Genomic DNA, 24,277 nt, shown 5'->3' on the forward strand with positions numbered 1-24,277 from the left:
CTAATTGAAACATTCACAATAATTGTGAAGAGTAGAATTAGCAAAGACATCTTTAAAGATGCAGTTTTATTTACTTAAGTACAAATTTATTTTTTTATTTTTTGACTGGTATACATAATCAGCACCTATGAGATCTCTGATGCTAACCACCAGGTACACCTTAGATTATGGTAGATACTGATGTTGTTATGGCAAGTATGAGGCATCAGTTTGTCTTTTTTGGAGGTGGAGCAGTATCATCAAAGCATAAATATGGCATATAAAATGATCATATAATAATTATTTCAGCACTATTTTCATATATATTATATTTCATATAACTTTTACCTTTATGGTGCTGTGATGTTTGTGACCTGAGCTAGCTTGCAGCCAAATCTCACTGCGTCCACGTGCCTCTACCTGTGGCCAACTATCTGTGAGGCCAGCACAGGCAAGATGTGAGAGAGGCAGGAGGACGTTCAGCCATCACAAATGCCTTTCACTCTGCAGCAAACGAGCTCGGGATCACACTATAGTATTCACTCACACACTCAAACACGGCAGCATCTCCATGCAGTGCAGATGGGTGTTTCAGTGGCTTCCTCCATCACTCCCCTGGTGCCCAGACCAGAGGAGTAGTAATCTATTCTTAAGGAGGTAATGAGTGACTGCACACACGTAATCCGTCCTACCCCCATGCCAGCACAATCTGGCAGCACCGTGTCTCACACGTGAAGGGAGTAAGGCAAAAAGGAGGAAAAAAAAGAAAAAGAAAAACAGAAAACAACTCGGCTACGATGAGCCTCCATCTGGCATGAGCACACAAAGTAACAGAGATACTTCTTTAATCTCCTGATATCCTTGTAAAGACCATTTTCTATTGAACACCCTCAAAATATTTACTGTATATTATTTATGTATTAATTTATTTTGGTATTATTCTGTATGTTCTTACATAATTGACCTTTTTAGACATTGTAGAGACTCTTGGAATAGCCGTGCCCATCTGTGGGACACTCCTGACTGAATATCTCAATAGTGATTGGATGGGTTGCCATGAAATTTTGTTCTGACGATCATGGTCACCAGAGGATGAATCCTACTGACTTTGGCAATCCCCTGCCATTTCCTCTAGTGCCCCCAGGAGGTTGACATTTGTAGTTATTGAAGATCGAGTACTTGAGTTTGGGACCAAATATCGGCCAGCATTAATCGTACTTTACAAGTTGGTATTGAGTGTTTTGTTCAAGAATACATCGCAAGGGTGTTGGGGGACTTTCAGTAAGTTTGAGTCAACAGTCTGATGCTGTAAGCTTTACTTTACAGTAGCATGATGACTGCTGTGAAAGACTCACATTAGACTCACCTATAACTTAGACAGTCATGTATTACGTGTTCAACGGTAAATCCTATAAGCAGAAAAGTAATAAATGAGGTTCCTTGGGGGACAAACTGTGACCCTACGAATGCGTTGGTTAATTCATCAGCAGGTAATTGGCAATAAGCCGCTGCAATGTGAAGTACTCCAGGGTCCACTACACACTTTGTCTTACTGGGGGGGGTGTCTCAAGTAATTTGGAAAGGAAGGTGGATGGGGGCTTCAGCAGACTCTGAAGCTAAAAGATCACATTTTCACACTGATTAACGGATAAGAAGCTTTGGCGTAGATCCAGGCACCATGGGACAGAGTGTGTGCATGTGTGTGTGTCCTTGTTCACACCAGCAGGACACTGAAGGCAATTATGGTTTTAAGCCAGCAGGTTGGAATCAATTATCACATGCCAACTTCCTCAAACCCATCTGTCTGGGGTTTATTTCCAACTAAGGTTTAAAAAAATATATATACTTCACTTTAACTCCACTTAATCAAGTAATCAAATTAAGGGGATTATAACAAAGCACATATTTTCTTTTGCCTCTTTTAAATTATCATTCAATACCTTATTGTACTACATTCATGTAGGTGTTATGATATCTGAAGCAGATACGCAGAACTCTAAAAGATAAGAGAAAAGCTGAAAGAAGACTTCAGTTCCTGCAGTTTTTTGCTTTTGGAACACTGAGAATAAACCCAGAATACAGTTGAAATGTCTTCACAAAACTGTTTTATGAAACATTATCTACTGATGTGACATTCTGATGCCAATCCAACAAATTCAGGATATATTACAAGGTTTATCTGTGTGACATAGTTATCTTGAGAGACAGCAGTCTTACTGAGAGCTGACACAAGCCTGATCAATATGGCTGCCGCATCACTTCAGGTGGCTGACCCTGTTATTAAGCTAAGTTGTAGGTCTTAACTCATGTATAGGCAGAGCAGTGGCACACTGATATCTGGCCTCAGCATGCCCAGTTGTATACTATAAAGCCCTAGAAAACCATTTCCTGATAAGGGTCATATTACATAAACACACACCGAAACTTCATTACCTGACTGGAAGTGTAAAAAGTGACATCAGACACAACAGACAAAAAACAGTAAAGGAAATAACACCACACATTCCATTTCAGTTGATATCATTGATGTGACATTAATTTGGTAGCAGGTGTAATTGAATGAAAACAGGCCCTCCGCAGTCACTTAGTTGTATGTACACAGTTGCATTATATTGAGTTTTGTGGCTTTAAATGCTGCCCAGCTTTTTGTATTCAGTCCTGTGGTCTGTGGGTCGGCACTAAGTGATCTCTCTAAAAGCCCTCTTCTCCACATACTTCAGCTTGTGTCTCCTCTTGAACCTAAGAGACAGGGGAGGGTGGAAACACACATTTTAAAAATCAATACACACCATATGGATCTGTATATCACTGTGAGCCTTAGAAGAGATGTTACATAAGAGTGAGACAGAGGTCCTTACTTGGCTCTTTCTCTCGGTTCAATCAGGTTCCTCTTTTGCAGACTCTTGAAGCGGTCCTTGACAACACTGCCCTCTGGCTGCAGAGGTATTGCATTACAAGAGGTGAGGTGGGGGACCAAGCCCAGACAAATCCGTGTGAGACAAATGTCACTCTCATCCTTCTCAATGTGCTATTCCCACTCAAATTATGCAATCTTATTCACACCACAGAGGCTAATTTAAGTATTATTCCAAGACATAATGGCTTGAGATAAGAGAGAAGAGTTGGAATTTTCCACAGGCAATTAGATCAAATGAAACTAAAGGTCCCTGTGGGGAACAGCGGGTCACAGCAGTATTTGAGAATCGGGCAAAGCTTAGAATAAGACAATACAGAGTGCTGAAGATAATACTCCTGCTAAATTAACCAAAACTCATTACAGATAAAAGACCCTGTGTCCTCACTGGCAAAGGTCAGGGAGGATGAGCAAGACAATGTGCAGTTTGTTAAGTACCTTGAGTTGTCGCAGGGAGCCGGCCAGCTCGTCGCTCAGCTGAACCTCCAGGTCCTGAGCCTGAAACCTGCGAATAAGGGCAAATGTGCTTACAACCAGTTCCAGAGTGAAAATGCATACTGCTCCCTGCTTAACACTCAACACACTGTCTCCATAACTTAATGTGACAAAAAGACAAACGGCGAAAATTCAAGGCCTTAAATGCAATAACAAATGAGACTGCCACTGAACATACATTTAGAACTTATGGGCACAGATGAGGACAGTTATTAGGGCAATCTGAACGTAATCATTTCTGTGTTTGACATGTGGAAGCAGGTGGGAACAGGGCGTCAGACACCTACTTGAGTTTACCAAGGCGTCTGGGTTGAGCTTTCTGGGCCTCCTGCTTGGCCTTGCGTTGCTCCTGTCTGACCTTTGTTTTCTGGTCTTGCTGTTTGATTGAAGCCTTTATTGAGCGAAGCTGGAAGAGCTGCTGCCGATGTTCAGTCTGCCGTCTGTCAGCCAGCCGCTGCTGCTCCTGGGATGGGAAGAGGAAGGAAGAGGAAGCCGTGAGGTGGGCTGTCAGCAGGTGTGTGCCAATAGAACAGACAATTTCAGCACGTTGCAAAATTGCTTCATTTTGAATGCATCCATGTAAACTGTGATTATTTTTCATTATTCACTTATCTCCAGATTATTTTCTTGATTTATTTCATCGCCAAATGTTAATGGTGAAACACTGCCCACACCCTTCTCCACAAACCAAAAAAAAGTCTTGTTTTGTCCCAACCACAGTCAATAAATCCAATGAATTTAATGTACTGTTACATATGACAATTGTAAAGTCAAATCTAGGAAGTGAGAGCAAGTAACTGCAGGAAGAAAAAGAATTCTTTCAGTCGACTAATTAGTCAACTAATTGTTTCAATCTCATTTCAAGTTCAAACATGCAGCTTTAGTGGTCCTAAACACAACATAATGTTCTGCTCGTCACATCTGATGCGAATAAAGGTCATATTTATTAACCTAAAGACATCTGACATTACTCAATTTGAGTAATTACGTCATTACATTTTTAGAACCATAAGATTTCAGGGAAACCAATGAACTAAAACATTTGTGAAGTGCAGTGAATGTGCATGTACCTTAATTTTGTCCGCCTTCTCTCTCTTCCTCTGTCTCTCAGTCTTCTTCTCCACCACTGTGATGGCTCCCACGGCCACATCCTCCTCTTCCTCATTGGGAGCCGCTTCTTCTTGCTCATTCTCTTCATCCACCAGACCTTCCACCTGCTCTCTTAAGGTCGTCTCCTGCAGAAGACACGTGAGATAAAACCAAAGATTCATTAACAACATCATTAATGACAAACCAAACATGATGGGTGGGCTGGAGTAATCATCTGCACCTCTGTCGCTGTGTCTCCTCTGTCGACAGCTAGCTGTCTCTCTACTTTGTCTTCCTCCTTTTTTTTCTTGACCTCCACCTCGTGGGCCTCCTGCAGCAAGGCCTGGATTCACAGGGAGAGGAAGGAGAGCAGAGAGATCAACAGTCAGTCAGTGCAGGTCTGACTTTTGGAGATCTTAGTAACAACTTTTGTCAGAACATAAATCTGCATGCGTTTACTGGACAAACTACAACAAATCATCACATATGTCAGACGTCTAAAAAATGACACCACACAAAAGTTTATACAAGCTTTCACATCACTTTGCTAATGAAGTGTGTTGGCTGTAGAGCTGCAACTTATACTGAGGTCACACTACTGGACTGATCAGTATGGCAATCTGACGACTTTGAAATTTATGTAGCGAGACCAATTCATTACCTGATGTGATAAGAACTCTGGGTTGTAGGATCCTCCAGGAGCGATCACCTCCACAGCAGGAAGCACAGACGGCTTCTCATTCAACCTCTCTGGACGCTGACAAAACAATGATGCAACCTTGTAAAAAAACAAGTCCCCTGCTGGTGGCCCATTAGATTTAAACCGTAGAAGGATATTTTCTTTTTAACTTGCCACAAAATCAAGTATCTGTTCTCACCTTGACAAGCTTCTTGCCCGTCTGTTGAAGGTACCAGCGATCAGCTGTATTTTTGGCTACGGTGAAAAGAAAAATTATTTAAAATATGAGCATTTACACGTGCTAAAGACAGCAGATCACGACCTGACGTGAGATAAGTGCACAGGTACACATTTTCAAATCTATGCAAATATATGTTCCACTCAGCTCACTGCAGCGTTAGGTTTTTAGCTAACAAAAACACATTTCACATGGTCATGCACATCAAGCCTCATGTACTGTCACAGACAGTGCAAACGGTCCAGCATCCACCAAATTAAAATAAAGCTCTGGTGGCTTCATACTGCCCCAATCACCAACAGCTGGCAGACACAGGAGGAATTAGTTCAGCTGAAGAAATTCACATAGCTTAACATGAACTCTGTGCTTTCATTTCTACATGTTTATCCTCAGATCCCAGACAGCTGTTCACACAACAGTCATCTGAGCTCCATGCTGGTCTTCACATTTCCATGAAGGAAATACTGGGAGCGCAAGGATGGGATCATCACTGGACACACACACACACACACACAACTCACACTCTTGTCCCCATATGTCATAATATTCTCTGTCTGGGTTGTTGTTGGACTCTGTCACCGCCTTCTTGACTGTCCTTTGAACCGGTCGTCTGTTGAGCAGCTGTTTCTGCCTCCGTGGCACCACGCCTTTGGCTGCCAGCTGCTCGGCCTTCTGGGCGATGCGGCGGAGTTTCTTGGCATTAGGTTGCTGATAGGCAAGCACACTGGTGGGTGGAAAGGCAGAGGAGATGATTAGTTGATTATCGGAGATAGAAGGTAAAGCAAATGGGTAACATAAGATCTGGAAGGGAGGAATTGAAGCAAAACCAGACGCCTGTTTGATCTGACACGGTCTATTTCATGATGCATGCATGCATATCCTCAGATTTCAGGACACCATTTACACAACAGTCTCCTAAGCTCCTGAATGTTGTCTTCACATTTCCTTGAAGGAAATACTGGGAGCGCAAGGATGAGATCATCACTGGACAGCATGAGAATGAAAACTTTATCTCTGATTAGAAGTGGTCTTCTTCCCATGTCACCCTCAATACATTCAGCACACAAATTAATGACTGACATATCCAGTTATGGATACTAAATTGCATGCACTTATGAATTCAATCCCGAAAATAACATTTTAATAGATCTGAGTTTTGTTCCTCAGTGCCATTACAGGCTGCTGAATAGAAGAAGAGTAAAGCACAAAGAGCTGCGATGAATACTGACTCCTTAGGTGGTGGAACGAGGGAGTCGTGCTGCAGGATCAGGTCTATCCTCAGAGGACGTGATGTCTTCCCTTTCCTCTTCTTCCCCTCAACAGCTTCTGATACTTCTGAGAAACACATTAGCTTGATTCAGCATCAGGTTCACTTTTACACACACGTTTTAATAAAGATTAGCACAGTGTTCCAAACACAACCCAACTTAATCCTGTGGCTTTCACACTTTTTTATGGCGAGGACCCCTAAACTGAGACAAAGTACGCTGCCGATCCCCAATTTAGTCCCAGGGTTGCCCATTTGATGAGAATTTTCCTTTCAGATGTTATATTGTTATACTATTTTGGTTATAAGAAACCCATAACCAAAATAGTCTAACTTTTGTGCATTGCGTTGCTTACTGATGGAATTATAGTGAAAATAAACCCCACTGAAACCTCTCAAGGACCCCTGTGAGTTTCCAGAACCCACTTTGAAAACCACTGGATGAATCTAATAGCCAAGTTAGCAGTTATTCTAAGTTTTTTTTTTTATTCCATTAATACAATAATTAATTAACCCAAAATTAGCCTAAATATAAAAAAACCTTGCCTTATTCGTGTTTCGTTATTTAATTCAACCATCATGTAATTTCAACATCACTGCTGTTATAGTGATAACAATAACAGACCTTACTTGTCAGATGCCATAAAAAAACTAGACCTCATTCAAAAAAGAGATAGCAAATGTCATAGCAAACCTTTGCCTGAACTGGAGAATCAGTACTTTTTACTTATGTACTTGGCTCCAAATGGCTATGATATGGATTAAATTAAACACTGCGGTAATGAGCAATTAAGATAATTATTATTTTACAGAAGTCTGGGCCATGGAAAATGATTTACTTCCATACTGTGACCAACCAACGCGTGTAACATTAGTTTAAGCCATTTTCTTGTTCACACTTGTCTGTTAAAGTGAAGAAAGAGAATACAAAACAGCCAAATAACAAAGTTAGATGATGCAAACGTAATGTTACATTACCATATCACATATATCAAATATTTAGAAAACTGGAGTGTGGTTGCTTAGGAGAGAGCAAAATACCATACACTCAAAAATGACTCTGTCTCTGTCATGTCTCCAACTGTCTCTCATTAGTCTGTGTGTATATCACTGATTGAGGTGAGTGTGTCCCTGAAGCCCCGATGCTGCTGCTGTACAGGGCACTGATTACTTGGTTATTCAAAGCTTACAAATACTGAATGTGTCATGTGTCAACACTGTACCATATTCTCCAAATGGAGGACATTTCTACTCAGTTATGTCATTAAATCACTTACCCTTCTGCTCAGCCTTCTTTGGTTGTCCCACATCCAAAAAGAACAAACTGTCATCCGACCTCTCAGACAGCAGACCTCTGAAAAAGATGAACAGACAATTTAGACTTAAAATTGAAGAAACTGTTTTTCCAATATTTTGCTTGCAACTAAAGTTTTTTTTCCAAGTGCAACTAACCTCTTCAGCAGGTTCTCAAGTAAATGATTGTTTGAAACAATAAAAACTTCCAATGACAAGGTGACATGTTCAAATAACTTGTGTTCTTCAGCCAGTAATTTGTAATGATAGAAAAAAGGTGAAATGCAGAAAACCCTCAAAATAACATTTTTCTTTTTAAAAGGTGTGAATGATTCGTACGTGTTCAGAATTGTCCGTTAATTTAACCGATCTAAATGACTAAGCACCTCAACACACGTACTATCCTGAACGTCTTTAAAAAATAACAACATACGCATATGCGCTTTAGTCTTTCACAGGCAAGCAAAACGTCCACAGCACCTCAGTCTCACGACTAGTTAACTGTACTTGTTCGGCAGAGCAACGGGAATTTAAACTGGATTTTGGGACACTGTACCTATCAACGAGAGAGAGAGATGTTGTAAGGCTTACAGCAAGATGCCATGACCTGTAGTACTGATAACACTATACAAAAAGACACAGACAACAGAGTCGAAGGCTGACACCCGGACACGGACGGTTAAATAACCACAAAACGCCCCACATCAGGGCAAACCTCTCGCTGGACATTTTTCAGCGTTTTTCAGCGCATCTACGCCGGTAATTTGCCACAGTGCTCGCACTCCGCACATAAGGCTAACTAAACTTACCCCGTGGTCCTCTCCTGGTGTCTGACGTCTTCTAAAAACTCCTCTACATCGTTTATATCACTATGTTTGTTCCAGTTCTTCTTCTTATTCTTGTTCACACGTTTTCTCCGACTACTGATCAAGTCTGAAGGATCTGAAGTGGACTTTAAATTTAGAAAACCTGGTTGAGAGGCAACCACGCGTTTCAACCTCCTGGCCGACGCCATGTCGGAGGACAGAAAAGAAACACGTTTCTTCTTCTTTTGTGTTTGCTGGTTGCGGTGGCGCCACCCGCAGGGCTGATAGTGTAAAAGCTCTGAAATATGACTACATATAAATAAGTTTTAACTTGTTCTTTTCCCCCGACACTGTATTATATCTTGTAAGATACTAAAAATTATTTTATTTACAACAGAGTGCATATACTAACATGGTTTTGCATGATGATCACAAAACAGCAAATATTGATATGTTGTTTTTTAAAGTATATTTTTTATATTCATTATATATTAAATACAAAAAAATGTTAATATAGTTTTAAAGTCTGAACTACTGAATGTCTTTCACTTCAATATTGTCTGTCTCACTGATAGTGCTATTGTTGCCTTTTTCTTTCCATATCAAAAATAGTAGCATAAAAACTTATGGTAACCTAAATTGATGGTCAATGATCAACATTGATTAAAATTTGCCTCATGATATCGCTCTTAAGTGTGATAGTGCAATTGTTTATCATGTTGCTGCATGTGTAACATGTTTGTCCCAAATGCATCATGGGAAACGTGTCTCCTGTTGCTTTCCTATGTTCTTTTTCCTTTTTTTCCTCCCTTCATTTTATTGCGAGAACAACGCTTTAGAGACTCAAGAATAAATTCCCATTTTTAAGCTGCAATCTTTCAGCAAGTTTTCAAAGGTAAGTATCACCATTTCAATAAAACTCCAATCTATCATTTAATGGTGTGTTAGTTATCGGATGGACGTGTTTTCTTGTTTATTTTCGTTAAAAACGAAAACGCGGAGCAGTCGAGCTATTATCTGTCTGCTCGGAGAGTCGGTCGGGGACCTAAAAGGCATTTGTGATCTGCTCGAATTTGACTCGGAAAAGCGCCTAAAGTGAGGGGTCATCTGACAAAATATTGTTCACCAACTGATCCCTTGACATGTCTAGTATCATTTTCAAAAAGTATATTCCACTTTCACGCCGCGGTTTTTATATTCTTCCGTCGTTTTAATCATCACCCTCGTCATTTGCTACAACGATTTTTCCTTCCCGTTTACATTCTTCTAGCCAGCAGCCAGCCATCATCTTTAGGTGTGCTAGTTTGCAGACACCGGTCAGCCGACATGGGCGGGGTCGCCTGGTTTCCTTCAAAATAGCTCATTCTGAATAAAAAGTCAAGGTTTGTGCACAACCGGGATGCCCACTGTGAAGAAACGAACAAACGCAAGTTCAATGCGCAAGGGGCGGTGCTTGACGAGCAATCATCGTCTCATTATTGGTCGAAAGGTTCACAATATCCCTCCCCAGAGGCTCTTTTACAGAATATGATTGGCTTACATGATAAGCCCGTTTGCAGTGATTCGTCGTCCTCGCTGTCCTTTTTGCCACGTTTATTGCATAAGCTGCCTTGGCTAAAATTGTGGGGGGGGGGGGGCTAAACCTCTTTCCTTTTCCATTTTCTTTTTATGACACACTCTGAATGAAGAGCAGAGTTTGTTGTTAACTTCTGAATAATATATAATACAACTAAAGAAAAATATTTTTATAGTGCACATCCTGTACCCTGAAATTATTGAGTTTCACATGGTCCGTTCGTAGTTATTTTACCAAAGCAAACTTTGTCATATGCCCACAGGTGATCTTTAGTAGCCATGGCCCGTACCAAGCAGACTGCCCGTAAATCCACTGGAGGCAAAGCCCCACGTAAGCAGCTGGCCACAAAGGCAGCTCGCAAGAGCGCACCTTCTACTGGTGGTGTGAAGAAGCCCCATCGCTACAGGTGAGAGCTCACAAAGTTGTGTTTGTGTTGGCAAGATGAACTCCTTGTTGGATGTGGATATAAACTAAAACTCAACTGACTAAAAATGGATTCAGCAGTTTTTCTCCAGCCTGAGAAAATTTTGGGGAAAATACTTTAGTTGCCAATGTAGTTCACTCTACTGACAAACTTTGTTATGCAACACAATAGACTAATGACCCATCAAGACTGTTCTGTGGAGAACATTGTGGGAAAACCTACCTAATTCTATTCCATGGTCTCTCTCAGACTCCTAATAGTACAAAAGTTTAAACGTGCAGTTGCCCTGCCAAACATATGACACAGAGGTGTCACGTGAAGGTGAAAATAGGTACACAAGATGAGGAGTAACATGTTCTGTTGAAATCCAAGAAGCCAACTCATTTGTTCCCAACACAAATTTTGCACATGCTCAATTTTGTCTTTCGTCTCCAGGCCTGGCACTGTGGCTCTGCGTGAGATCCGTCGTTATCAGAAGTCCACTGAGCTGCTGATCCGTAAGCTGCCCTTCCAGCGCCTGGTCAGAGAAATCGCCCAGGACTTCAAGACCGATCTGCGTTTCCAGAGTGCAGCCATCGGAGCCCTGCAGGTTAGCAGCACTCACTAATCGAATACAATTAGACTAAGAACCGTGTTTCATCATTTCAGCTAAAAAACAATGTTCTACCTCTGCCATCTGCAGGAGGCTAGCGAGGCCTACCTTGTGGGTCTGTTTGAGGACACCAACCTGTGCGCCATTCACGCCAAGCGTGTCACCATCATGCCCAAAGACATCCAGCTGGCACGTCGTATCCGTGGAGAGCGCGCTTAAAATGTTTCCTGATTTGTTATATGCTGTCTTCTTGTCCCTTTCCTTCCTCTATACTTAGTTAGTAGTTTGGTTTGAGGTTCTATATATATCATATGATTGTGATAACCGTAAAATGTGTGATCATGTCTTCTTTGGTGCTACTAGTAGCAGAGTTTCCTTAGAGATATCTTCATGTATGTTTGAAACTTTGAATCACAGTTCCACTTTTCACTTATAAATAGGTAGCTCAAAGGAATGCCTTGTTATCTCTATAGTAAGGTGTTTTTGCAAGCCAAGAATAGTGTGTGATCTGAACTGAGCATAGGAAATAGCATTAAGGTTGAGACATTTTCATCTTCAGACGGACATACACATTGATATAATGGGTCTTCAGTTTTTTTATTTTCTTTTTGGAATAGAAATTTGTTGTATAAGTAGTGATTTTTTTTTTCTTCTTTTTTTTTACAATAGGCTAATGGTGTATTTCTACTGTTACTGCTAAATGTATCAAAATACAAAATTTTGATTTTGGTTGTTGATTAGAAACATTAATGTGCTAAAATGGCACTGCATTTTTGGCAGATTACAAGCGGCATATATGTAGCAAACCTATGTTGATCATATTTTGATTTTCATCCACATTATTATGTCCAGGTAATGTTTTGACTTTTTGTTCCTCTCTCAGGTTGGTATAATAACCTTTTTTTTCTACTGTGTTTTTGATTTATGTTTTCAGTCATTTTTAAAAACAAAATATTTGTACTCTGGAATTCACATACAAACATAATAAACAGATACTTGTGGTTAAATAACTTGTATGAGTGAATATCATCATTAAAACACTATTCATATTCAAATGTACAGAAGTTAATTTGAAACCACTTTGACAATCTTACTGGCATTTTTCAAATAGATGTGTAAAAAAATTCAATGATTCCTGCTTCAGTTGTGAGGGTTCATGCTTCGTCAGGGTTGATCATACACTGAATCTAAAGTCACCTTGAACTTTGGGAAATTGTGATAGGTATTTTTTACAAATTTGTAACATCTTTAAAGACCAAATAATTAATGAAGAAGCTAACAGATTAGATTAATGTAGCTAATAATACATATTCAGCTTTATTGTGATAATATCCAGCAACATACTTGCACGGAATTCCTTATTTATTTCAAATTAAACACGGAACAAATAAACTTTTCTCTACACTAAATTACTCATCAAATTAGTTCTATTTATAAATTCACAAGACATACACAGGTCACCAAGCAATCATCTTTGAACATACATCATTACTCTGCGCTTTCCATGCTTTGTGTGTGTGTTTGGGGGGGCGACTCACTTTCACACAAACTTTAGCAGTTGTGTCTAATAGTTCTGCATAGCTGCGCTTTTAAACCACGTTTGAACATCCGCTTACATGTACGGCCAACTTTCCAGTGCTAACCGCTAAAGTTTCGCTTTGACACGAGTGGCCATGTTTATAACTGAATGTACTACAGAAAAAAGCGATGCACTCCAAACATCGGCAGCAGTATATCCCATGTACCGGTAAATTATAACAAACACTGTCTTGTTCGATACGTATTTAAAAGACAAAGTAAAAATAATTACCCTTCGTTCCCCACAGTGTACCAAACTGACAAAAGTGACCACAGAAGTGTTGTGAACACTGTTGCATTGTGGGACAGATGATTGACGCGGCGGCCATTTTCCCGCTGGACGCTGCTTCCTATTGTGGATACGAAGAAGAAAATAGTCAAGCCAAACATTTCTCACGACTTCAACTCACTTTTCTTCTAGGTAAGCCTCTCAAAATATGTCACTGTGTTTGTGGATTAACTTTGTATTTTCAGGTTGTATTTTTTTTCAATTTGTAGGCACATTTAATAGTGACAAAATCTCAAGTTTCGTCGTGTGAGAGAATAACAAACACGGCTGTCGAAACGACAGTGAAATGCAGTCTATACTGCACCCGTTCATATGAGGGGGGAATCTGTTTCAAATTATGCGCCGGTTCAGCTCGGTTCTACGCTGCTGTTATGACCCGTTCGGCTTTCAAATGCCTATCTATGAGTTCCTTGAAATGTCTTCTGTATTGTTATCGTATTTCCCGATAACCTGGTACAGCGGTCACTTGTAAAATTTGAGTTGTTCTTGTGCTGCTCCTTTGCTCTTCTGCCCTCGGTCTTTATCCCGTTTGCGCATCAAACCGCCGCCATCATCAGAGCGCGGTGAGCGTGGTAGGCGGACCTAGCAACAGTGGAAGGCAGTTGTAGAGAACGCCTATTTTCAAGACTCTGCGTGGTGATTGGATCGTACTGTGTGTTCTCAGACACGTATTGGTCTACCAGCCAATACTATGGTTGTTCTTCTTTGATTGACGTTTCTTGTGCTGTCTGCGATAGGGAATGCCTCGTATGTTTATTTCTGAAAAAGTTAACTTAATTCAACTTTCCTGTTTTAGTTAAAAAAAACTGTTCAAGAATATATATCTTTGTACTTAGAAACAAAATACAAAAGTACTGTAGAGAGAGTTAATTATCATTTTTTGATGACTTGTTATCAAGTTATCACCTCAGGTATAAAAGCTATTAAGCCAGCCAAACACAGTAATAAATACAATATTTTACCATGTGTGCATTATTGGTGCCAAGCGTAAAGAATTTATTTAGCAAACAGAGTAAAGGTACAAGAAATTAGGAGACAACTTCAATGCAGATCAACCTAAACCCCTAAATTCCTTTTTTTTTTCTCTCCTTCTCCATCTAGGTGATCTTTAGTAGCCATGGCCCGTACCAAGCAGACTGCCCGTAAGTCCACTGGAGGCAAAGCCCCACGTAAGCAGCTGGCCACAAAGGCAGCTCGCAAGAGCGCACCTTCTACTGGTGGTGTGAAGAAGCCCCATCGCTACAGGTGAGATGGACAAAAACAGCTCCCAGCCAAGAGTTGTCACTGTTTTAGGCAAACACGAATGCCAAATCATGAGTTATTCATGTCTTTATGGTTGTAGGTGATAAAATTATATGCAAAAACAGCAGCAAAAAACATTAAAACATTTTTAGAAAATAAAAAATAGGTACACAAGATGAGGAGTAACATGTTCTGTTGAAATCCAAGAAGCCAACTCATTTGTTCCCAACACAAATTTTGCACATGCTCAATTTTGTCTTTCGTCTCCAGGCCTGGCACTGTGGCTCTGCGTGAGATCCGTCGTTATCAGAAGTCCACTGAGCTGCTGATCCGTAAGCTGCCCTTCCAGCGCCTGGTCAGAGAAATCGCACAGGACTTCAAGACCGATCTGCGTTTCCAGAGTGCAGCCATCGGAGCCCTGCAGGTTTGTATTAAGAAAATCCACACTATGAGCTCAAAGTTGGCTAGTGTAAACGTAACTAACGTAGATGCAGAAACTGATGGCTAAGGCTTCATCTAACAATTTCTTGATAGGTAATCTATTGATTGTCCTTGTTACTAAAAAAAAGCCAAAAGTGATCAGTCCATAGTCATTTTAGCTCTGTTCACAGCTGCATTTCCTGTTTTTCCTTCTCTGCAGGAGGCTAGCGAGGCCTACCTTGTGGGTCTGTTTGAGGACACCAACCTGTGCGCCATTCACGCCAAGCGTGTCACCATCATGCCCAAAGACATCCAGCTGGCACGTCGTATCCGTGGGGAGCGCGCTTAGATGCTCCTCGTGGTCTTTCTCCTTTTCACCTTTTCCTGCCCTCCCTTCACCAGTCCGTCTCTCCGTCCTTCTGCCACCTGCTCCCTCCTTCTCTCCCTCCCCGTGTTAGTAGTGTGTAGAGGAAAACTGATTATATTATGAAATAAAGTGTATAGTCGTGTTTTTCTTAGTGCTCTTGGCAGCAGACTTCTAGGGTACTCTCTTTTTGTGCATGTACCGACTCTTTGGTGATGAGATCTCCTCAAGCACACGTCTGCCAGTTTGCACTGCTTCTCATCTGCCTCTCTTTGAGAGGATGATTTTTGGATCGAATAAGGAAAAAAAAACATGGAGTAGAGCAGTGCAAATTTGGGAGGGACAGACAGGAGGAGAGGATGGGTATTTGTCTGCTGGGAGACTTGTGTCTCTTTTCTGCAGCAGGGTGCTAGAAGAACATACCTGGTCCTCTTCTCCTACTTTGAATCCTCTGCCAGCCTCGCTCCAAAGTGTGTAGAGACAACGGTGTTTGTCCCTTCTCATGACGGCCAAGGCTGGACTTCCTGTCCCTGTATGTGTCTGCATGAGTGTTGGCTCTGATCACCACAGCAAATTGTATACAATCCATCAGTATCTTTGGAGAAATTGATTTATGATTACCATATTGATCATTGCTGTCATTCATCCTTTTTTTTGTTTCTGAGTAAGTCTCATGCACAGGATTTTTTTTTCTCACCTAAACTATTTGTGGATAACATGGAGATGGGGGGGATAAATCAGTGTAAAACACCTACAGAGAACAAAAGCAAAAACAAACAAAAAAAAAAGGTTTGAACAGATTTTTTCTACTGAACTGTGAAGCTACTGACTCGTGGCACCAAAGTTGGATCCTCTTGTAAACACACTTTTCCTAACAAAGAAAAATTTGACCTCACCTTTTTTGTGGTGTTCAAATTGGTTTCATCTAATTACTTAAAGCCAAAGCGTGAGAGCTCAAGTATGGTGTCAGAAATACCTTTTTTAGCACTGGCTCATTTTTTAATTAAGGACCTTTTTATAACAAAGGTTCTTCAAGGTTTGTAATATTATCCATAACCAAAAGCTCTAAAAGTGTGAAAAATCATTTTTTAAAATTAAAATGTGAAAATATATTGTAAATCAGTGTTACATTACAAATAATACTGATTGTGTTTTCTGTATACCCCACCCCTCCACCCCCTTCTTTTTTTTCCTCTGAATCAGTTGATCGTCTGTATACCGTTTCTCAGGTTGACTCGTCACCCTTTTAACTTAATTTTTATTTTTTGCTCAGTTTGTTTGGGGTTTTTTTTGTTTGTTTTATTTTGTTTTTGAAATGTTGAGGATAATGTTTCAATTAAACAATGTTTGTAATTTCCAGATTTGTCATATAAGGTGGTAATAAATGGATGTTACACACACTCCCCCGTCTCAGCAGTGTGCCCACTTCCATGTATCTGTTTTATTATGCCTGCTTATAATCATCCCACTTCTATTAGAATAGTAGTGCAAATAATGTTCTGTTATATCATTTCGTTTACAGTTCAGAGGAAAGGTACAATAGGTGATGGTTGCTGTACCTGTATTTTTGTGGATCTTTTTATGACATTAACATTGTCATTCAGAAAGATAAGGTAGCCAGAATAAGATCACCTTTGGACTCATGTTGTCTGAGGAAAACATTTCCTCATACAAAGTCAAATCAGACCGTGCATGACAAAATGCAGCTGAAACATTATCCAAATCCAAAATAACTGCATTTCATTACAATTGTAAAACAACTGAGGGAATGCAAAATTAGCACCTCGAACTCAATGTGTTAAAAGGGGAGCTGATTATTTATACTGACCACGTGATCTAGTAAATCTTGATTGGAAACGTTGCAAGCCTGTAGGACGTACATGTTCACTTGAACCATGAACAACTTTTTTTCAGATCGTCAAAATGCAATGAATTGAAAGCACGTTATTGCAGTTAGACGGAACATCATCTTTTGTCTTCACGCTTCGCATCGAGCTCTAGCCCTAAAGTAAGGCTATGGCCGGTTCCACCACTAGATGGCAATGAAACACCATATTTGTGTTGCTAATATCAACTGTCAGGATCTCCGTACTGAGGAATGGACCTGCTGCTGGTGTTAAATTGGGCTTTAGCCTGGACTGAACGAGAACTGTACACGTTCAGATTCATTAGTTTAAAACAAACGGTAATGTTATTTGCATTAAGCTAATGAATTTGAAGTGCAATTTTGTTGCTAGTCCTATAACGTTTATTTGTCCTGAAATGTTCATGCAGCCCTGCTTTTCTCCTTCTTAAAATGCACACACTTAGATCTGTTATTCACTTCTCTCTTTTGTTCTCCTGCTCATGGAACATGATTAACTAAAATATAACAGATTACACATTTTTGTTTGACAGTGACACAGAACTAATTAACAGTGACTTCTTTACTCACACACATTGACTAACAAACACACACCGCACATGCACACACACACACACACACACACACAAGACTTCAGCATTACAATTAATATCCTTTTCTGGGTTGACATCATTCCCCTCATCAGTGTTTCATTTCATCCTTCTACTTCCTTGATTAAAAGGGATAAAGCCATGCCTTCAGCCATATTCATTACAATGAAACATGCTCACACACACACACACACATATTCACTCATGTCTCCGTGACCTCGGCTATATTCATTACAATGAAACACACATAGACAAACAAACATCTAATCAAACACCAGCCTTTAATCCTTTTGTTTTGAATGGGCACCACAGCTACAGTGGTACAGAGACACACACACAAACAAATGCACAGCCAGTAAAGTGTTTTGGGAGTCACATTTCTGATGTCAATCAGCCAAACCAATCCAATCTTTATATGGAAAGAACCAATCATTACTGGATGGTGTCTCAATATTTTCTTTCATAAAACGGAAGACACAGCTGTTGGAACAATCTGTTTAGACTTGGCGTATCCTACTTTTATTTGTATTTTTTCCAGTAGATTTGATCAGGTTTGCAGTCATACAGATATCACTTGAACTGGCAGAGCGCTTATGTCTCACTCATTTAACCAGCACTTCCAGCTTCTTGTGTTCATTTCTCTACTTGCTTACTAACCAGTATTTATGTAGTCTGAATCCTAGCATATTGACTAGCTGTCACTTTGCAGCCTGCCCATTTGCAGCTGTAAGTTTGCCTGTTGCTGTGAGTGTAAATAGAGTACAATAAAATATCAGACCCACACCATCTGCTTAATTTTCCACCTAAGCACGGATATACTCAGTCATCACTGGGAATCACTGGAGTTAAATGTACTGTATTTCTGTTTTACTTACAAAAGTGTTTCATTTATGACATATGACCTGACGAAGTTTACAGTTTTACACATCTGTTATGAAAATCTAGACAACCAATGACTGGTCTGTCATGTAATAATTCATATAATCTTGTCTCTCCTCTTCTCTTTACATCTTTTCTTGTCGTCGCTTCTCTTCTTGCATCATCTCTTTTCGACTTCCCTTTTTTTCTTCCCTTTCTCTCTCCTTTGTATTGAGAATGTATTAACATTTTAACAGATTTCAGTGGAAACTGGGTTTGCACGGTTAACCAGAGTTATACATGAAATAATTTACATCCTTTGGATTAGAATAAAAAGCCGTTAACTCTTAGCCAATCTAACTGCAGGATTATATTTCAGCATATCACAGAAGCATTTCTTTCAGGATTTGGACCCAAACACTGTGAGAAAAACTATGAGAGTCAGACTTTTATTGTTCTAAATAAACCTTAATAATTGTGAATTTGGTGATTATGTTATCTTGCACAGCATGGACAATCTGAAAACAATATCTCCACTGAGTTTTTATTTTGCAAATTTGGAGTTTTTACTCAAGCTAGGGCAAAATGGGCCTATAGTTACTGCAAGTTACCATCACCAACTGGAGGTCACTACATTAATGACTGCAACATGAGCCCCTCTTATTTTTTTAATGTGAACATTGTAGCTTTGTTCATCAGAGTGCTTTAACAGTTGAGAATCTGATGTGACCATGCTGCTAATGCATGGTCACAGGAGCACACAATGGACCATGCATACTATGCTATACTATACTAAAAGTATGTGCATAGTTATTTTTTCTGATTGTATGTCTTTGTCCATGTATGTTTGAGTGTTTGTGTTTGTGTGTGTGTGTGTGTGTGTGTGCATGTGTACACAACTGTGCATTTGCCTTGCCCAAGGTCTGTATAGTAGCGCTCCATCTGTGGCACTCAGGGGATTAAAGCCAATCTGTCTGTCTGCCGCTCAAAGTGCTGACCGTCAGACCAGCAACAGATTAACACAGTGCAGGGATTGGTGGAGGTGGGGGTGGGGGGTACAGCCAGTGGAGTATGGGTGAGGAGAGATGGGGTGTGCATAGAGAAGAGGTGGATGGATGTTGAGAAAGAGAGACAGTTTGTGTGTGTGTGTGTGTTGGGGGGAGGGTGTGGGGTGGGTACAGGCTGGTTGAGAAGTTGACCCCAGATTAGTACAGAACTGATGTGTGTGTGTGTGTGTGTGTGTGTGTGTGTGTGTCTGTCTTTGGGGAGAGAGGGGGGGTTTATAGACACTGTAGAGAAGGACAGAAGGTGAAGAAAGCAGATGGACAGATGTACAGTATATGGTGGGTGGATGGATGGATGGATGGATGGGGGTCATAATTAAAACTAAACTCAGTGGATGGAGGAGTTGCTAAAGTACTTTTTATGGCTGAGCCAGAAAATAATTTATATAGTTGGGGTGGAGGAACAAAGATAGATAAAGACATAGGCAGACAATAAAGCCCAAAATAGTTTAACTCCAACCTGAAAATGTTTTAGCAATCTCCCCTGTCAACATCATGTGTGCACAGGAGCAAGAGACCATGTCCCATGTAAGACACTGGTGTGTTGTTCAGACAATGATCATTTTTCTGGAGATATTCCACCACAGTTTGAATGAGAACATGAATGTTTCCATTTCCACCAATCAGGCCTGTGTGGTAGAGTGGCCAGACGGAAGCCACTCCTCAGCAAAATGCATATGAATACCCGTCAAAAGTGGTTGGAGTAGTGGAGTTTGCCAAAAGTCACCTGAAGGACTCTCAGACCCCAAGAAACAACATTCTCTGGTCTGATGAAAAGACTGAACTCTTTGGCATGAATGACAAGCGTCATGCGTGGAGGAAAGCAGGCACTGCTCACCACCTGGTGATACCAATACCATTCCTACTGTGAAGCGTGGTGGTGGTAGCATCATGCTGTGGGGATGTTCTGCAGCAGCAGGAACTGGGAGACTAGTGAGGGTCGAGGGAAAGATGACTGCAGGAATGTACAGAGACATCCTTGCTGACAACCTGCTCCAGAGTGCACTGGACCTCAGACTGGGGTGAAGGTTTATCTTCCAACAGGACAACAACCCTCAGCATACAGCCAACATCACAAAGGAGAAGCTTCAGGACAACTCTGTGAATGTCCTCGAGTGGCCCAGCCAGAGCCCAGACTTGAACCCTATTGAGCATCTCTGGAGAGATCTGAAAATGGCTTTGCACCGACGCTCCCCATCCAACCTGACGGAGCTTGAGAGTTTCTGCGTTGAAGAGCGGGAGAAATGGTCCAAAAATAAGTGTGCCAAGCTTATAGGATCACACGCAAAAAGACTTGAGGCTGTGATTGTTGACAAAGGGGCTTCAACAATGTATTGATCACAGGGTGTGAATACTTATGTATGTGTTATACTCTTGTTTTTTTTTTTCTTTTTAACAAATTTGCAAAAAAATTCAAGCAAACTTGTTTCACTTTGTTATTATGGGGTATTTTCTATAGAATGTTGAAGGAAAAAATTAATTTAATCCATTTGGAATAAGACTGTAACATAACAAAATGTGCAAAAAGTGAAGTGGTGTGAATACTTTCCGGATGCAAAACCTGGAGTACACATGGAAGGAATACACACTATGTTATGTTGCCGTGAAATTAAAAAGTCAAATAATTATTTGAACTGCACCTTAACTTTTTGAATTAAAAGCATTTCTGAAATCATGCCTCTCTAATCCAGTGTTTGTCAGTCCTACCTCTGGGACCTAATGTCCAGTTTCTCTGCAGAAGAAGACTGACAGTTCCAAGAGGGACCAGCAGCAGAGTTGCCTCCTCCATAATAACTGGGTAGTTACCATCAGCACTGACTAAACTGACTAGGCTGGATCTAATGGGCAGTGTTGTCATCTGTCCCGGTGGAGTGATGAATCCAGAAGATGATTGGCAGCAAAGACATTGGGGTGTTTTCTGGATGTGTGTGTGTGTGGGGGGGGTGTAGTCGTGGCTGGGGCAGGGCGGGGGAGTGGGTTCAAACTGGATGAGCACACCACTGAGATTAATGTAGTGTACTAGGTAGTTCACAGTGAGACATGGGGGTGGGGGGGCTGAGGGTAGGGATGTGGAGGGAGTCGGGAATCGCTCCCAGGGATTAACCATGTTAAGCCATTAGCATAACCTGGTAATCAACCAGCAGTGCTGCAGGGGTCAGTGGAGCTACACACACTTTAACAATAACTTTAGCTATTAAATTAACACGGTGCATGGTGATTTGTTATATACAGTATACAGTGTTCTACACAAAATGCAAGTAATGATGGGATGCAAAAAATTCTATGATGCAGGGATGATAGGACAGAAGGAATTTAACTACATAATGGAAAAACTGAATCTGCAATGATTCACATGTTGGCATATAATTGTCTTCACTTTTTATGTGAATGCACCATTAAAGTGATCCCTCCCTCGTTGCTGCTGACACATGTACAGATGTAAAGGACTATGAGATGACATAAATATCTGAATGAGCACATGACATCACATAGGGAATTTTAGTGCTTTTGCAGCTGATGCTACCTGTCTTTTTAACCTGAAGAATTGGCAACACTGGTTGTGCTGAAAAAACTTGCTGATCTGTCATAGTGTTCTGGGTTAACTGTTATGTATGTTGTACATATAGCTGTATGTTATATGACATGTTAGTTTTTATGTTACCAGGAAATAAATAGAGTCACAGAGATAGACACACACCTCCCATTCATCATTCCTCCCAACAACTCATCTCAACACAGAGGGATTTACTGAACCAGCTGAGTTCAGCTACATTGGCATAAGCTGGTTTGTCTGATTTGGCTCAACAATGTACCAAATTGTAAAAATGGAAAACACCTGTTTTTTATTTGTGTCACCTCAGGTCTTCTGTTACACCTGAACACACTACAAAGAATAGGAGCCAGCTGGCCACAAATAAGCAAGTGTTCCTCCTGGAGTCACAGCTGGTGCTCTGACACTGAACTTAAAATGACTAATGAAATCCACTCCTCCCTCACTGATAAATTCAGAATATATTGATGTCTAATTAAAGTTAATTTCCAGAGGTTTAACTGTTGGACACAAGATGTCTCCTACTTGACTGAAAAGTCCTTTCTCAGTGGCTGTGGGCATTCAGAGTTTCCACATCATTGTCTTGATTGGACACATTTGATTAGTTTAACTAATTCCAAAGTTTACTCTCATTTGCTGTTCATGACTCTGAATTGTGTTGCTGTATCAGTGTGTGTGTGTGTGTGTGTGTGTGTGTGTGTGTGTGTGTGTGTGTTTGTGTGTGTCTGGAAGGCCATGTGCTTCTCTAGTCACACTGCTACCAGAAACAAGAGGGGAGGGAGTGGAGAGCAAGCACGAGTCTGTGGACATTTGCTCCCTCTGTAGCTCCCTGTCACAATGCTATGTTGTTTCTCTACAGCGCCCCCCAATGACCAGTTACAACATTGCATAAGACATATGTTGTACAAGAAAAATCATACATCAGTACTAAGCAAACTAATTTCAGCACACTCAAAAAATTCTGTTTGTACTTTAATTTTTTCATTTTTCTGTGATGGCTCATAAGCTCATTTAAGACGCTAAAACATTAGCATGAACTTCTTATTGTGTCTGAGCGAAGTCTTAATAATAAACATAAAGAATATTTCATTTTATTGTTGTGTCTGGTATTTGTGTTCATTTTTATGTGAAAATGCACCAGTAGAGTAGCATTACTAATTTTACATTACTCATTCATTCATTCATTGAAGAATGAAATTTCTTTCTATGTTAGCCAACCTGGGAACTGGCTTGACCTCATTCTGTTTATTTTTCTTCAATATAGATTCAAGGATTTCAAGGATTCAATGATTCAAGGATTCAAGGAGCTTTATTGTCATTTCACACACGTAGAACATGAGTGGAACGAAATTAGTTTCCCCGGTCCCAGTATAAGCCCAATTGCCTAACAAAAAATAAATATAAATATACACAATGCTATATAATATAAGAGCAGTGGAAAATAAAGAGAAAAACAGTAGATGATATAAACACCAGTGTAAACAGTATAGACAGTAGTGCAAATGGCTGACAGGGTAGTGCAAATAACAAAGTTCTGTGCAAATGCTGCATTGTGCATTGTTTGTGCTTAGAAGCTCATTTGAGCCATTTTCTTCTTCTCATTATTAAGACTTTTTTTAAAAAAAAATAGGTTGCTACTATGTCAGTAAGATAATATGACAGTTATGACATTCATATTTATATATTATAAACACATAATTGTGAAGTCATAACTCATATTTGATGAAAATATTCAATTAAATACAATTTTAGTCACTTCTCATTTTACAATATACAGCACATTATGTAAGATCAAATTTCATGACATTTAGATGTTCAGATCCAGATGTGTAGATATATGTATATATACAGAATAGGCTGTATAAGACAACTAGTAAATATTTGTGAGTGCGAGGCTGCCCGTCAGTCATTAACAGACTGGTTGGTGTGTTTGTTGTTGACAGGACACGGACAAACTGGCATGTAAATAGCCACTGAGTCACAGAAATGAAACAAACATGTTGACTTGTTGTTTCCAGAAGGAGTGTGTGTGTGCGGCTGTGTGTGTGTTTGTGTGTGTGTATGAGGTGCCTCAGTGTGTGTCTCACTAATATTTTCTAACTTAA

The 24,277-nt window shown here is 40.3% G+C and overlaps 3 protein-coding genes across 5 annotated transcripts; 2 read left to right on the top strand and 1 right to left on the bottom strand.

Annotated features, from left to right (window-relative positions):
• Positions 1-2,067: 2,067 nt before the first annotated feature.
• Positions 2,068-8,999, bottom strand: nop53 (NOP53 ribosome biogenesis factor). Of its 2 annotated transcripts, none has more exons than XM_046388509.1 (12): positions 8,764-8,999; positions 7,939-8,015; positions 6,624-6,726; positions 5,916-6,118; positions 5,356-5,411; positions 5,139-5,234; positions 4,719-4,820; positions 4,459-4,623; positions 3,676-3,851; positions 3,332-3,398; positions 2,838-2,914; positions 2,068-2,718 (listed from the first exon to the last, which is right to left on the bottom strand). In XM_046388509.1, exons 1-12 carry the CDS (start codon positions 8,967-8,969, stop codon positions 2,658-2,660), a joined length of 1,389 nt encoding a protein of 462 aa, XP_046244465.1. In that variant the 5' UTR covers positions 8,970-8,999; the 3' UTR covers positions 2,068-2,657. The 2 variants fall into 2 exon arrangements, with proteins under 2 accessions (XP_046244465.1, XP_046244464.1); XM_046388508.1 differs by having other exon boundaries at positions 6,624-6,729; positions 8,764-8,998.
• A 519-nt stretch (positions 9,000-9,518) lies between these two features.
• On the top strand, positions 9,519-12,362 carry LOC124058897 (histone H3.3A). Its single transcript, XM_046388510.1, has 4 exons — positions 9,519-9,655; positions 10,599-10,742; positions 11,196-11,349; positions 11,443-12,362. Exons 2-4 carry the CDS (start codon positions 10,615-10,617, stop codon positions 11,569-11,571), a joined length of 411 nt encoding a protein of 136 aa, XP_046244466.1. The 5' UTR covers positions 9,519-9,655; positions 10,599-10,614; the 3' UTR covers positions 11,572-12,362.
• Positions 9,522-16,648, top strand: LOC124058898 (histone H3.3A). 2 transcript variants are annotated; one of them, XM_046388512.1, is made up of 4 exons: positions 9,522-9,655; positions 14,321-14,464; positions 14,732-14,885; positions 15,102-16,648. In XM_046388512.1, exons 2-4 carry the CDS (start codon positions 14,337-14,339, stop codon positions 15,228-15,230), a joined length of 411 nt encoding a protein of 136 aa, XP_046244468.1. In that variant the 5' UTR covers positions 9,522-9,655; positions 14,321-14,336; the 3' UTR covers positions 15,231-16,648. The 2 variants fall into 2 exon arrangements, with proteins under 2 accessions (XP_046244468.1, XP_046244467.1); XM_046388511.1 differs by lacking the exon at positions 9,522-9,655 and adding an exon at positions 13,204-13,351.
• Positions 16,649-24,277: the final 7,629 nt, after the last annotated feature.

Source organism: Scatophagus argus, chromosome 5 (genome assembly GCF_020382885.2).
Source record: "Scatophagus argus isolate fScaArg1 chromosome 5, fScaArg1.pri, whole genome shotgun sequence".
In the NCBI taxonomy this organism is placed as follows: Eukaryota; Metazoa; Chordata; class Actinopteri; family Scatophagidae; genus Scatophagus; species Scatophagus argus.

What these genes read in the sequence shown, in the direction of transcription:
- nop53 (XM_046388508.1), bottom strand. Translation starts at nt 8,969, where the DNA reads ATGGCGTCGGCCAGGAGGTTGAAACGCGTGGTTGCCTCTCAACCAGGT. An exon ending in AGAAGGCGGACAAAATTAAG is followed by an intron (nt 3,852 to 4,458) that starts GTACATGCACAT and finishes TTCCCATCCCAG; the next exon opens with GAGCAGCAGCGGCTGGCTGA. An exon ending in AGACGCCTTGGTAAACTCAA is followed by an intron (nt 3,399 to 3,675) that starts GTAGGTGTCTGA and finishes CCTTATTCGCAG; the next exon opens with GTTTCAGGCTCAGGACCTGG.
- LOC124058897 (XM_046388510.1), top strand. Translation starts at nt 10,615, where the DNA reads ATGGCCCGTACCAAGCAGACTGCCCGTAAATCCACTGGAGGCAAAGCC. An exon ending in AAGAAGCCCCATCGCTACAG is followed by an intron (nt 10,743 to 11,195) that starts GTGAGAGCTCAC and finishes TTTCGTCTCCAG; the next exon opens with GCCTGGCACTGTGGCTCTGC. An exon ending in CAGCCATCGGAGCCCTGCAG is followed by an intron (nt 11,350 to 11,442) that starts GTTAGCAGCACT and finishes TGCCATCTGCAG; the next exon opens with GAGGCTAGCGAGGCCTACCT.
- LOC124058898 (XM_046388512.1), top strand. Translation starts at nt 14,337, where the DNA reads ATGGCCCGTACCAAGCAGACTGCCCGTAAGTCCACTGGAGGCAAAGCC. An exon ending in AAGAAGCCCCATCGCTACAG is followed by an intron (nt 14,465 to 14,731) that starts GTGAGATGGACA and finishes TTTCGTCTCCAG; the next exon opens with GCCTGGCACTGTGGCTCTGC. An exon ending in CAGCCATCGGAGCCCTGCAG is followed by an intron (nt 14,886 to 15,101) that starts GTTTGTATTAAG and finishes CCTTCTCTGCAG; the next exon opens with GAGGCTAGCGAGGCCTACCT.